Source organism: Acinonyx jubatus, chromosome E3, assembly GCF_027475565.1.
Source record: "Acinonyx jubatus isolate Ajub_Pintada_27869175 chromosome E3, VMU_Ajub_asm_v1.0, whole genome shotgun sequence".
Classification (NCBI taxonomy): domain Eukaryota; kingdom Metazoa; phylum Chordata; class Mammalia; order Carnivora; family Felidae; genus Acinonyx; species Acinonyx jubatus.
Genome location: NC_069398.1, coordinates 4,495,957 through 4,510,306, shown reverse-complemented (window position 1 = coordinate 4,510,306; position 14,350 = coordinate 4,495,957). Strand labels below are relative to the sequence as shown.

The 14,350-nt window shown below is 48.1% G+C and overlaps 1 protein-coding gene across 2 annotated transcripts in view; it reads left to right on the top strand.

The window, feature by feature from the left end:
- Positions 1 to 9,431: 9,431 nt before the first annotated feature.
- The window catches only part of TEKT5 (tektin 5), a 38,669-nt gene continuing 33,750 nt past the window's right edge, over positions 9,432 to 14,350 (top strand). Inside the window, exons 1-3 of one of the 2 annotated variants that reach the window (XM_053213789.1) lie at positions 9,432 to 10,092; positions 12,723 to 12,806; positions 13,484 to 13,554. In XM_053213789.1, the coding sequence (XP_053069764.1) occupies positions 9,517 to 10,092; positions 12,723 to 12,806; positions 13,484 to 13,554 (731 nt within the window). In that variant the 5' untranslated portion in view covers positions 9,432 to 9,516. The remainder of the gene's footprint in view (positions 10,093 to 12,722; positions 12,807 to 13,483; positions 13,555 to 14,350) is intronic. The other variant, XM_027043268.2, reaches the window with a different exon arrangement.

Here is a 14,350-nt window from a genome sequence, read left to right as displayed (position 1 = left end):
AGTGAGCAGGACTGGGGGAGAGGAAGAGACAGAGACAGAATCCAAAGTGGGCTCCAGGCTCTGGGCTGTGAGCGGTCAGCACAGAGCCCAACGCGAGTCTCAAATTCACAAACCGTGAGATCATGGCAGGAGCCGAAGTCGGAAGCTTAACCAACTGAACCACCCAGGTGCCGCTCCTGACTACAAATCTTATGAGGTGAATGACACTGGGCAAGTGCCTTCCTATCTGCAGCCTCCGTTTGCTGGTTTGTAAAATGGGGATGATAAAAGCATTTGCTCTGTGAGGTTGCTGTGGGGGCTAAAACACTATAATTCAGGTAAAACACCAAGCACAGACCATCCCGAGAGCAAAGCTCCAATACAGGCTCGTGTTTAAGTAAACTTAGGGTTGTAGGTGAGAACTACAGTTTTTTTTGCAAACGGGGGGACAGAGGCCTAAGCAGGGAAAGTTGCCCGAAATCAAACTGCAGGCTAGTGGATGAAACAAGACTAGCACCTGGGTGAAACTGGTTAGACATTTAGACGCTCATTCAGCAGGACAGGAGCATTTTAAACACAGGCAGGTGGAGAAAACATGCCCTTTTGAAGTGCAAGGGAGCTGCCTGCAGTTCCACCTTTTACCAGTGGGTGGCGCTCTCCTCCCGCCTATGATCAAAGTAGTCAGGCAAGACCCGGAAAAATTAAGTCTAGGTGTAGAGAATTTTCTACCTCTTCCCTTGGATCCAGCAAAAATATCTAACTAAGAGCTATCTACACACACCGTGGGCACTTAATATACAATTGAGTCGAAAAATAAGGTTCAGATCTCGTGTATATAGGGAAGCCTCCTCGGGTGTAGGCTTCCAAGAACAAGGGTTCTAGAATCCGGGTGTCTGCGTTCAAATCCCATTTACCAGCTCTTGTGTCTTCTCTTCAGGCCACAGCTTCTTCCTCCGTCAAATAGCAATAATAATGTTAACTACCTCAAAGGGTTAGTTGTCGGGAGGATTCAACACGTTTACATTCCAGTAGGTGAACAGTGATATCTTGCTGTGGCCTTAATTTGCATTTCCCTAGTGTGTAATTATGTTGAACATCTTTTCATGTGCTCATTTGCCGTGAGCATATCTTCTAAACCGAAATGTCGGTTCAGATCTTAAGCCCATTTAAAAACCTTTTTTGGGTGTTTCATTTTGTGTTTCAAGAATACTGTATGTTTTGTATACAAGTCCTTTATCAATTATATGGTTGGCAAATACTTCCTCCTAGTCTGTGGCTTGTCTTTCTCTTCTCTTTAGGATGTCTTTTGGGGTGCCTGGCTGCCAGTCGGTAAAGCAGGCAACTCTTGATCTCCAGGTTGTAGGTTCAAGCCCCATGTTGGATGTAGAGATTACTTAAAAAAAATCTTGGGGCACCTGGGTGGCTCAGTTGGTTAAGCGTCCGATTTTGGTTCAGGTCACGATCTCACTGTTGGGTTCATGGTTTGAGGTCCGTGTCAGGCTCTGTACTTAAGCTCCGAGCCTGGAGCCTGCTTCGGATTCTGCGTCTTCCTCCCTCTCTCTGCCCCTCCCCTGCTGGTACTCTCCCTCTCTCTCTCTCTCTCTCAAAAACCAATAAACATTAAAAAACATTTTTTAAATAAAATCTTGAAAAAAAAACAATGACTTTTGAAGAGACATTCTTAATTTCGATGAAATCCAGTTTGTCCGTTTTTTCTCTTATGGATTGTTTTCAATAGCTCATCTGGGAACTCTTTGCCTAACATAATGTCACAAAGATTTTCTGTTTCTTTCTAGAATCTTTATATTTAGGTCTGTGACCCATTTGGAGTTAGTTTTTGTATAGAATTTTGGTATACAGTGCAAGATGTGGGTTGAAATCCATTTTTTTTTATATGTATGGATATCCAATTGTTCTAGCACCATTTGTTGAAAAGACTATTCTTTCTCCACAGAATTAACTTTGTGCCTTTGTTGAAAGTCAGTTGACTGTGAATATGTGGGTATATTTCTGGATTCTCTATTCTGCATTGATCTCTTGGAACTCTGTGCTGTTCCATTGATCTTTGTCTATCTTTATGCCGATACCATACTGTACCTTTATAATAAGTCTCAAAGTCAGAAAGTCTAAATCCTCCTACTTTTTCCTTTTCAAAGTTGTTTTTGGGTATTTTAGGTCCTTTGAGTTTGCATTTAAATTTTAGAATCAGTTTATTAATTTCTACCCCCCCCACCAAAAAGAGCCTGCTGGGATTTTCACTGGGTTTGCTTTGATTCTAACTTTCAATTGGGGAAGAACTGACATCTTAATGCTATTGAGGCTTCCACACACATAATACATTTCTCTATTTAGGTCCTTTTTCATTTCTCTCAGAAATATTTTATACTTATTTTTTCCCCCGTCTTTCTTTTCTCTGTTACTTGTTGGAAACTTTCTATTGCTGTGTCTTCAATCTCACTGATTTTTTTTTTCTTCTGCATTGTCTAATCTGCCTCGTTATGGACTGAATTCTTGTTCCCCCACATTCACCCCTAATGCATATGTTGATTCACCCCTAATGCATATGTTGAAGCCCTGACTCCCGAAGTGATGGAGTTAGGAGGTAGGCCTTGGGGAGGTGATAAGTGTGGTCATGAGGTAAGGTCTTAGGATGGGATTAGGGACCTTATAAGAAAGGAGTGACACCAGACCTCTCACTTTCTCCACATGAGGAAAGGCCACGTGAGGACAAAGAGAGAAGGGGGACATCGATAACCCAGCAAGAGAGCCTCACCATAGCCAAGGAGGCTGGTACCCTGATCTTGGACTTCCAGCTTCCAGAACTGTGAGAAATATGTCTCTGTTGTTCATAAGCCCAGCATATGGTATGGTACTTGGTCATGGCAGCCCCAGGTAACTGAAACACGCCTTCAATCCCATCTTGTGTATTTTTCATCTCAGACATTATACTTCCTTCTCTCGATGTTCAATTCATGTGTGTGTGTATGTGTGTATATATATCTGCCCTGTCTCCATTCAACGAGTCTTATCTTTTCCCTAACCTCTCGAATACGTGTAATGCAGCTGTATATTTTTTAAAAGTACATTTTGTAATATTTATTTGTTTTTGAGAGAGAGAAAGAGAGAGACTGCATGCACACAAGCAGGGGAGGAGCAGAGAGAGAGAGGGGAGACACAGAATCTGAAGCAGGCTTTAGGCTCGGAGCTATCAGCACAGAGCCTGACGCAGGGCCCAAACTCACAAATCGTGAGATAATGACCTGAGTGGAAGTTGGATGCCTAACCGACTGAGCCACCCAGGCGCCCCATAGAAACATTTTTATCGTTTGAGATCTTGCTTTTAAGCTTTGTTAGACAGAACCAGAGAGGTATTTAAGTCCGTGGCTAATTTTGCCCTAACACTGAGGCAAAACCCTTCTGAGTATTTGACTTGAGGCTGCCCAAATTATGAAATTTTCTACTGTGGTTGGTGGGATGGAGAGCTATTCCCAGCTCTGGGGATTGTCCCTCTAATCTTTCAGGATGATTCTCTCCCCAGCCCAGGGCTGTGTCTGCACACCTGTGTTCTGGTGATGCTCTGCTGGAGGGGGCCCCCTCTGCATATCTCCGGAGCTCACTCTAGGTAGCCCTCTCCTCTTTGGAGCTCTGTCCTTCAGACTCCAGCCACCCTGACATTCCACTTTCCCAGCTCTGTCCCCTCCATGCAGGGCATTCCCCATTCCTGTGCTGTGGCTTGGAATCTGTGTCCAGGCAGTGAGCTGGGGTAACTGTCGGACTCACTTTGTGTGTTTCTCGTCCCTCAGGAATGACTCTCCTTCATGGCCTGATATCCACTGACGTCAAAATCACTGCTCTATAGGGCGCCAGGGTGGCTCAGTTGGTTAAACATCAGACTCTTGATTTCAGCTCAGGTCATGATCTCACAGTTCCGGAGATCGAGTTCTGAGTAGGCCTCTGCACTGACAGCATGGAGCCTGCTTGGGATTCTCTCTCCCTTGCTCTCTGCCCCTCCCCTGATCACTCTCTCTCTCTCTCTCTCAAAATAATAAACTTTAAAAAAATCATTGCTCGCTCTCTCTCTCTCTCTCTGTCTCTCCACCCCTCCTGGGATTCTCTCTCTCTGCCTCTCACTTGTGCCCTCTCTCTCTCTCTCTCAAAAAAAAAAAAAATCATTCCTTTATATAGTTTGAGTGTTTTTGAATTTTTTCAGTTGCGGGGTACAGCCAATCTCTATTATGTGATCTTAACCAAATGTGGAAGTCCTATTAAATTATAAGTATGCAAATTATAAGTATAAATATAAATTATAAGTATCTCATATATAATATGCACTAGACAATATATACTATATATGCTAGTATATATGAAACATATACACAAAAATAAAACTATGATATATATATATATCTTAATCTAATCAATCTAATCTAATCTAACTGATTAAGCTATATATATATTATAGTTTTATTTTCAGTTATATATATATACACATACACACATATATACACATATACATATGTGTGTATATGTACATGTATGTGTGTATATATACATATACATATATATACATATATACATATACATATATAGCTTAATCAAAAACTAAAAGCCTCCCTCTGTGCCTCTAACCCCCCAATTTCATTCTTGCCCCTGCTAGGGGTAAGCAGTCTGGCAATGGTTCCTGCGTATCCTTCCAGAAGTGTTTCTGTTTGTACAAGTACATATGTATCTGTTGTAAGTGGTATCGTACCATGTAAACGGTCCTGTATCTTGCTTCCTTCGCTTATATCTTAGAAATCTCTTCCTACTGGCACCTACAGGCCTATCTACCCTTTATGCTGCAGCGTATTTCTTACAGCGAGTCTTCTGTATTTTATTTAGCCATCCTGTACTGATGGACGTCAGTTCTGCTTTTTTTCTCACTGCCACAGTCAATGCAGCGGGAATACAGATACATATATGCACGCACTTAGCACGCATGCAGGCATGTATCTGCAGGGAGATTCCCAGAGAGATTACCAGAAAGCCAGGGCTGGTGCTCTAAGCGCCAAAAAGATACCTTTTGAAATTCAAAGTGGGAGGGAAATGCCTTACTGTAAAATGCGCTTTTGTTTTTGAGAGATACGGTCTCACACAGAGGCTGCCTTGAAGACAGCTTCTTCCCGGATTTTCTATCTTCCCCACATTTTGCTGGTTTTTTCAGCACTGCTTGAAGCCACCTCCGGTCACAAATTTCGGCGCAGGTGAAGGATCGCTGCTTACCCACAGGGGGCACCCAAGGAATGCTTGCTGATTTGATTCCATCGCTGCAGAAAGTTCTAACCAGACTGTGCTGCTTCAGCAACACCTAAGTAAGATGGTCTGATAGACGGCTGGGTTTCGCATTCAATTCAGGGACATGAAGCCGTCCCTTCACGGCCCGTGGAAGCCAGGCAGCGATCACAAAATAGCAGGTTTGCAGGCAGAGATTGCATTAAAATAGTCAGTGCTGGACGTGGTGTCTCCAGTTTGGGAGCCCCACTGGGGGTAAGGGGGTGTCTCTCAAGTGTCCTCCTTCTCATCTTCCCAGTCCCACCCCGTCTACCTCCCACAGAGATTCCAGAAAGAGAATGCGTTTCCCATCAGCATGCTTGGAAAACGATTGGAAAAAAAACCCAAAAAAACCTTGAAGAGGTGGATAAGCGGTCTCTACTCAGTGGCCACCTAGCATCTTTGACACCCGAAGTGGGTAATTGTTTGAACACCCTGGTCCTCTGAACCACAGTGTTCCCAGTAGTACTTTCGTTCCTGGTAACTGTTGGTATGATTGACAAATACCAAGATTACATTTCAGGCTTTTTTTTTTTTTTTTTAAGCTTATTCATTTATTATTTCTGAGGGAGGGGAAGGGGCAGAGAGAGAGGGAGATACAGAACCCCAAGTAGGTTTCAGGCTCTGTCAGCACAGAGCTCCTCTTGGGGCTCGAACCCACAAACTGTGAGATCATGACCTGAGCGGAAGTCGGACGCTTCACTGACTGAGCCACCCAGGCGCCCCTACATCTGCATTCAGGAAAGATTTCATGTGTGAACTAAAACATCCATTTTCCAGGGTGCCTGGGTGGTGCAGTTGGTGAAACGTCTGACTTCAGCTTAGGTCATGATAATGCGGTTTTCGAGTTCCAGCCTGGCGTCGGGCTCTTTGCTGGCATCTCAGAGCCTGGAGCCTGCTTTGGATTCTATGTCTCCCTTTCTCTCTGCCCCTCCCTCACTCACGCTCTCTCTCTCTCTCTCTCTCTCTCTCTCAAAAATAAATAATAAAACATTAAAACAAATTTAAATGTCCTCTTTCCAAATAAAATTATTACACCTCGAAGGTCACACTCTGCTTCACCATTGTACATTGTGGGCACAAGTGGTCACACAGAATGACGGAATGGAGGTAAGCAAGTCTTGTTTTCTTCCCATCTCGGCTCTCCTCGCATATGTCTGGTCTGCTACCTGAACAAAGGTGTACAAGGCACGCCGGGGGTTGGAGACGGAAACCGCACCCAAAGAGAGTGCCCTGATTCCCAACCGTTAGGAACTTACTCTCAAAACAGAACCCAGGGAGTCTGCATGTAGGAGGGCAGACAGGGTAGTCAGGGGTTCCCTGAATGAACTTCTACGTGTACTATATTTAATAGAGAAGAAGCAATAAAAATGCGCGAATTTGAACCTTACATCTTATTAAAACTCAACAGTAACTTCAAAAGGATTACCACAGGACCCAACAATCTCCCCCCCCCCCCTTGATATATAATCAAGAGGATCGCACACATATGTTCACAACAGCATTATTCATGATACCTGAAAAGTGGAAACAACCTAAATGTCCACCGACAGATGAATGAGTAAACCAGAGTGGCCCATCCACACCATGGAATGTTATTCAGCTTTAAAAGTAATAAAAGGGGCACCTGGGTGGCTCAGTCGGTTAAGCGTCCAACTCTTGATTTCAGCTCAGGTCATGGTCTCACGGTTCATGAGTTCGAGCCCTGCATCGGGCTCTGCGCTGACAGCATTGAGCTTGCTTCGGAGTCTCTCTCTCCTCTCTCTCTCTCTGCCCCTCCCCTGCTCTCTCTCTCTTTCAAAAATAAATGTTTTTAAAAAAAGGAATAAAAGTACTCATATCTGCTACAACATGGATGGACCTTGAAAACGCCACTGCCCCACCCTTGACCTGAGGCTGCTTAGAAGTCTCCTGAAAGTTATTCTCAAAAGGCCTGACTTTTAGTATTTTCACTTGCTAAATTTTTGGAAGTTGATTCCCTGAGTCTTTAGGACTGGGTTATCACATTTACCATTCCTTTTTACTTGAGCTGTGGCCAACTGTCCTCATTTTCTCTTTCTCACTTAATGGCTTCTGAAGTTCTTTTCACTCATCCATCCATCCATCTGTCCATCTCTCCATCCACCCTCTCATCCATCCATTTTTCTAAATTCATTCAACCAGCCCAAATCGTGCACCTACTACATTCCAGGTATTTTACTAAGCGCGGGGGATACAATGACAAGGAACACGAAAACAAGGTCATTTCCCTTGTAAAACTTCCTTCAGAGCCTCCTTACTCCAAGTGTGGTCCCCGGACCAGCCTCAGCTGGGAACTCATAAGAAACACAGCATCTCTGGCCCCACCCCAGCCCAACTCAACCAGAATCTGCGTGTGTGTGCTTGTACATGCATAGTGGATCTCGGGAAAGATAGAAAAAACTGATAATTAATTCTATCTGGGAAAGCTGGAAGTAGCGAGGGGTGATGAGAAGATTCTAAATTTTGCTTTATACCCATCGTAGATACTGCTCGCGTTATTATTTTTGAACATGAATGTTTAGTGCTCACAAAACACCCTGAATCTTTTTGGTCTGTTTCTTGACTGCCTTCAATGTGTAGGACCTTCTTGTGTGGGGTATCTCTTCTTCTTCTTTTTTTTAATGTTTATTATTTTTGAGACAGAGAGAGAGACAGAGAGCAACCAAGGGAGGGGCAGAGAGAGAGGGAGACACAGAAGCCAAAGCAGGCTCCAGGCTCTGAGCTGTCAGCACAGACCCCGATGCAGGGCTCGAACTCACAAACCGTGAGATCATAACCTGAGCTGAAGTCGGCCGCTTAACTGACTGAGCCACCCACGTGCCCCATGAGAGTTCATCTTAAAGATGGTACAAAGTTTGCTACAAAGTAAGCATGGTCAGTATGGAGGGGGTAGAGAGCCCACCATACAAGATAGGGGTGGGTGTTAAGCCTTTCTTCCTAGGTTCGCTGTGGAGAATAAATGAGTATATGAAAAGCATCAGCTGTACAGAAGTTGCTTAATGTTATTCCTCTCTGCCTTAGGTCTCTCCTAGCCACCATCAACTGTAGGGATTTTAGGCAAGTCGGGGAAACCTCCCATGGACCGTCACACTTCACTGACAAGGACCGTTTATTTGAGGGTTAGTTTCTTTCCCATTTCAGAAGTGGAAGAGGCCCCCACAAATCAAGCTCCCCTCTTGTTCTGTACCTTGACCTCTCATTGCCGCTCCCGCCAGCCGAGGAAGGGGGCAAGTTTCTTGATGGATCAAAATATTGGTGTGGAACAGAAGGTTGAAGCCTCTTTCTGGCACAACAACCTCTCGGTTCTGGATGCCTATTCATTCAGGCAGCGGCATGCTGGGTGCTGGGACTTAGGGGGGAGCCGGACAGACATGGTCTCTGCCTTGCAATCCGTCCCCAGCCCCCTTTATGAAGTTAAGGTTTGCTGAAGTATAATTTATGCACAGTAAAAGTCACCCTTTTTGGAGGACAGCTCTGTGGGCTTTGACAAATACTGACAATTGTATAGCCCCTGCCACAGTCAAGGTATAGAACACGACCTGCTGTCCCCACCCTCTCGTTTTCTCACGCTCCTTTGATCCTTTGTGGTCAGTCTTATCACCTCCCCCAGCCCTTGGCAATCCCTGATCTGTCTGCTAGCCCTATGCATCGGTCCTTCCAGAATGCCATCTACACGGGATCACACAGGACGTGGTCTTTTGAGCCTGTTTCCACTGAGCTTAATACATCTGAGGTTCCTTTTTATTGCTGAGTACTATGCCACGCCATGGACGCACCACTTTGGTGCCGTCTTGGGGACAAAGAGGACAGGAAGACGACTCACCTGGACCAGACTGGCCCTAAGCCCTTAAGACTTTGCCAGAGTGGATTACATCACGTTTGGTCCCATAGGCAGTTAGGTGGGACAGGCACATTCAATTGTTATGGAAAAGTAGACAAAGGCTATTTTTGCACCTCTGTGTGGATTGAGAAACTCAGTTCACTTTATTTTATTATTATTATTTTTTTGCATGTGCTTTGATGGGGACAATACGGGCCCAGCTGGCCTGAAATGAGCAAGCGTCCCAGCAACGCCCCGCTCCCCCAGGCTTTATGACAACAGTCCCGAGTCACAGAGGTCCTGCCCATCCCTAAGGGAAGAGCCTTCCCCTTCCTGTGGTGCGGTGGCCACGCAGAGTTTTGCCCAAGTGCAGCTGATGGGGGAGGATGGAGTTTCTGGGAACCTCTCAGACAGCCAGTTACTGTGGCCCCAAGAAAGCCTGTGCCTTCAGGGCACTGCCCCCCGCTGGGCCCGCCCCAGAGACCCAGGAATGTTACCAGCCCTATTCCCTGCCTGGCTACCTCTACCTGAAGTCATGGAGACCCAGCCTCTTCTACAAGGTCTCCAACGCCCAGACCTGCGTGGACGAGAGAGCCACGTGCCGCAGCCCCCTGAGGCCCCCCACCATCCTGCCTGCGCTCCGCTCGGCACTCTTCTGCCGCTACAGCCCACGCGACTGGGACAAGTCCAATGATCTGCAGATGCGAGGGGCCGAGGCCTCACGGCTGTGGGCCAGCCGGCTGACGGGCGACTCCATGCGGCTCATGCAGGACAAGGACGAGCTGACGCGCCAGATGCAGGAGGGGACCTGCCGGAACCTGGGCCAGCGGCTGTCGGACATTGGCTTCTGGAAGTCTGAGCTGGGCTACGAGCTGGAGAGGCTTCTGAACGAGACCCACAGCATGGAGACGGTCAAGAGGCGGCTGGAGTGTGCGGCCGAGGAACTCAACTGTCCGCTGCAGGTGAGTGTGGGTAAGGGGGGGGGGGGGGCGAGGCTGCCGCTGAGACGCAGCCCCGGCTTTCTGCTCCTCCCGAGGTAAGGTCAAGGCAACAGGCACCTTGAAGGTGGGTTCCAGCTGGGTGATCGTCTGTGATCAGTTCCTACGGCGCAGGATTATTCCAGTCAAATCAGGGTTCCTGAGACTGAACCGGATTTCCTTTGCTCCTTGGGTTTACATCAGAACTGCCAAGGTTTTATCGAGACATTCTACACGCGCGCGTGTGTGTGTGTGCGCGTGTGTGTGCACGCACGTGCTGGTCTTTAGAAGATATACTTAAACTAACTGCCGTGTTTTTCTCCAAAGCCCTCAACACTTTCTAACATACTCTGTAACTTACACATATACTTATTTATTTATTTTTCTATTTTTTTAAATGTTTATGTTTAAGAGACGGAGAGACAGAATGTGAGTGGGCAAGGGGCAGAGAGAGAGAGGGAGACACAGAATCCGAAGCAGGCTCCAGGCTCTGAGATGTCAGCACAGAGCCCAATGCAGGGCTCGAACCCACCAGCCGTGAGATCATGACCTGAGCCGAAGTCGGACGTTCAACCGACCGAGCCACCCAGGCGCCCCGTACATATATTTACTGATTGTCTTTTTCCCTGGGCAGGGATTTCTGTCTGCCTTGTCACCGGTGTGTTCCAGACTGATACCCGGCTGTGACGGGCAGCGTGTCTGTGCTGGTCCTTAGTGAACAGTGTCTGTGCTGATTGCCCGTGGTCTGGGCCAACGTTGTGAACGTCTCCCCAACATAGCACAGTGCATGGCACACAGTAGGTGCTCAGTAAATATCTGTTGACTAGACGAATAAATACCTGCATGTGGGCATTCTGGACACTTCTTGTTCTCCAACCATAACCCAGACTGGTTGGGATTGCTTTTGCCTGCATGTAATGGGTACTGGCCTGCAGCTCGGCCAAGAAGGAATTTATTGTTCTGCCATAATGAGAATTCTAGAGGGAAACAAAGCGGCTGCTGCAGCTTCCACGTGATGCCGGAAGGGACCCAGGTGCCCGTCTTTCTGCTGTCCCATCCTTAGCATGTGGCTTTTGTCCTACTGCTCGCAAGGAGATTTCAGGAGCATTTTGATGTTCTCGTCTGAGGCAGAAAGATAGGGGTAGGGCAAAGAGCAAATGTGCAACCGTGTCAGGGAAGGAGAGTTTTCTGGAAGGAAGCACCATGCGTTTCCATTTCTGGCCCATGTGCCAGAACTCTCATGGGTTCCGTGGCTGCAGAGGAGTCTGGGTAAGTGAGTGGTTTTCACTGGGTCCTGGAGTGGACATTGGGTAAGGAACTGGCATTATCTGCCTCGTGCCCTGGGGGCTAAGTGCGGTCACATAGGATGATGTTCTGCTGCTCCCAAGACCTTTCAGTTCCACCTCCCTGGACAATGGTGACTGCCTCCTTCTTGTCCTCCCCACTCCTGCCCTCCCTCCCATTTTTCAGCCAGAGGGGCGATTTTAAATATTAAGCTGGATCTCCACACTCTCTCACAAAAACCCCCTCTGTCACCAACTCTAGAGCCTGCGCAGCCCAGCCCGTGCTCACCGCACTGGCCTCCACGTCTCTGGTTCTAGTGGCTTCTTATGTGCTCCCCTCCTACCTCAGGACCTTTGCATCTGCTGTTCCCTCTTCCGGGCACGTTGTTTCCATTCTTCTCTGCTGCTGCTGCTGCTAATTCAGGTCTTGGTCTGTCACCACCTTAGAGAAGTCCTTCCTGGCTAACCCCCCACCGGTTCCTCCCACGCACTCACATCACCCTGACTGTTCTCATCCAAGCCCTAATCACAGGACTGTGTCTCTGTGTGTGTTTGCTTGTGTGTGTTGTCTCCTCTCTGTTACGGCAGGGACCATCTGATCGGTTGATTGTGGTATCCCCAGCACCTTGATCGGGTGTGGTCAGAAGAGGGGCTCAGTAAATCCTTGTGAAATCAGTGAACCCCTCTCCTTTCAGAGTTCCCAGGTGTGTTTGTCACCCGGCACCAAGATGCGGTGCTCGTCTGCTTCCTTCACACTTCTGCTACTCTTTGTGACATCACAGGCCGGCGGCCCAATCACCACCCTTTCTCAGCCCCCTGTTGGGGAAGCTCCCCTGAGCAGCCCCTTCGGAGGCCGGTCTTCTGTTCCCCTCTGCCCTTGTCCCCACGACATGAGCCTCCAGGTGTGCGGCTGTGCGACAGGGTTGCCTGTGTCTCCCTTGGGCCTGATCGCTTTCCAAAGCTCTCCCCCCACTGACAGATCTTCACAAAGGGGTTTTCACGTATATGCGTAGGTAACACCGATCGACCGTATTTTTAGGGCTTTACATTTGTCGAGGTGACTTCACCCAAACAGCTAACTGTGAGAGATGCAGCAGTATCATACCCATCCTCAGTCATGGCATCTCACGGTCCCCACCGAGAGACAAGTGGGGGGTGTGGAAGCTTACCCACACGCACAGCCATGCAGGAAGCGTACCCGCATGCACAGAGATGAAGCATCCGGGTTTCCCGGGGATAAGACAGATCATGGCAAATGTATTTGTGAGTCACCTCCGTTCAGGGTCTATATACAGGTTCGGGGAAAACACTATTTCCTGCTGCTCCCTACAGGTGGCCCTGGAGTGTCTGTACCATCGAGAGAAAAGGATAGGGATTGACTTGGTCCACGACAATGTGGAGAAAAACCTTATCCAGGTAAGGTGCCTCCTGGGTCTGCCCAGCACCCCCCGGGGGAGGAGGGGGCCCCCCGCTGGTCAGAGAGGTCTCTGATCTGCCTGTCAGGAGCAGAAGTCACACGTCACCCCAAGCAAAGTCAGGGCTCAGAAAGCTTTGGTGGGGGCCGAGGTTGCAGGGGATGGGGGGGTAGAACTGGGAGAAATGAGGCCATTGGACCCTTCCAAATGGGCATCATGATAATAATACCAATAAATAACAATAATAAAAGCTAGCGTTTGTTGAAACCATGATTACGCCATATGTTAACTAACTTGGATTTAAATTTTTTAAAAAAGCCAGCGTTTCCTGAGCCACTGTTTGTCACACGCTGTACCATATCATATGCATTATTTAACTTAATGATAAAGTAATCTAGCGATGAGCATTTGGCACATAGCCGGTGCTAAATTTTCTTTTAATCTGGAATTATATAACAAAGGAAGTAAGTTAAAGAATGTGGAGCCTCCACAGCTGACCCTTAGCTGGCTGGCCCAGGGATCACGTGCTTGCGATGAGGCAGGAAATGGATCCCACCCTGAACTTTCACCTGTGGGGTCAAAGGTGGGCAGTGAGGGGTAGGAGGGTGGGGCCACTGCGGGGGGGGGGGGGGAGGGGGGAGGCAGAGCGCCCTGACCTTTTCACATTTTTCATTGCAGGAAGTGGATTTGCTAAAATGTTGCCAAGAACACATGAGAAAACTAGCTCAAAGAATTGATATCCAGATGCGGTAAGAGCTGCCTTCTCTCTCCCTTCTTGGAATCTATTTTGGGTCTCCCCGGGCTTCCGAGGGCAAGCAGACGGGCTCTCGGTCTCTAGGTGGTTCTTTCAGCCAGCGTGTGCTGGTGAGAGTTTGACAACAGGCTCTCTGGGAAAGAAAGTAGAATTCGGATTCGCAGCATTTGCCAATTTCAGGGCTGTAAATGCCTGACCGCCCCCTTCCCCGTGGCTAATTTCAGTGGGCAGCTGTGCCCCGTCTGGTCGCTCTGATTTTGCCCTTGGGGTCATGACAAAAGAAACGGCCTCCCTGAGGCCCCTCTTAGCCTGTGGCTTCTGCGTGTGAGTTCTGAACTGTGGGAAATGGCAGAGCAGCGTGGCATCAGGCACCAAGGTGAGTGGCCAGGGCATCTCTGGAAGGGATCTGGTGGACGCCTGGAGCCAGGAGTCTTCAAAAGAAATCGGCTTTTTGTTCCTGGAAGATGACATAGCCAGTATCCTGACAGGCTAGGAGGCTCCCCTCTTAATTAAAAGGAGGCCCGAGTTTTACAGGGCTTGGGGCCCATCGCTGAGCCCTTGGCCCCCGGGTCCCCTGGAGGCAGCCTTCCCTCCTGACTCCTGACACAGGAGATGGGCACTGCCTTTAACCCTTAACAGCCCACGCTGCTCTGCTGGTTTCTCCTTGTCATTTACTCAGACACCGAGAGCAAGAGAGCCCGAGCCTCCCCTCCAGCTGCATGGGGCATATGGGTAGCCTGGCTGGGATGCTGAGGGGTTCCTGGCAGCTTGCGCATGAGCCCTGGGGGCTT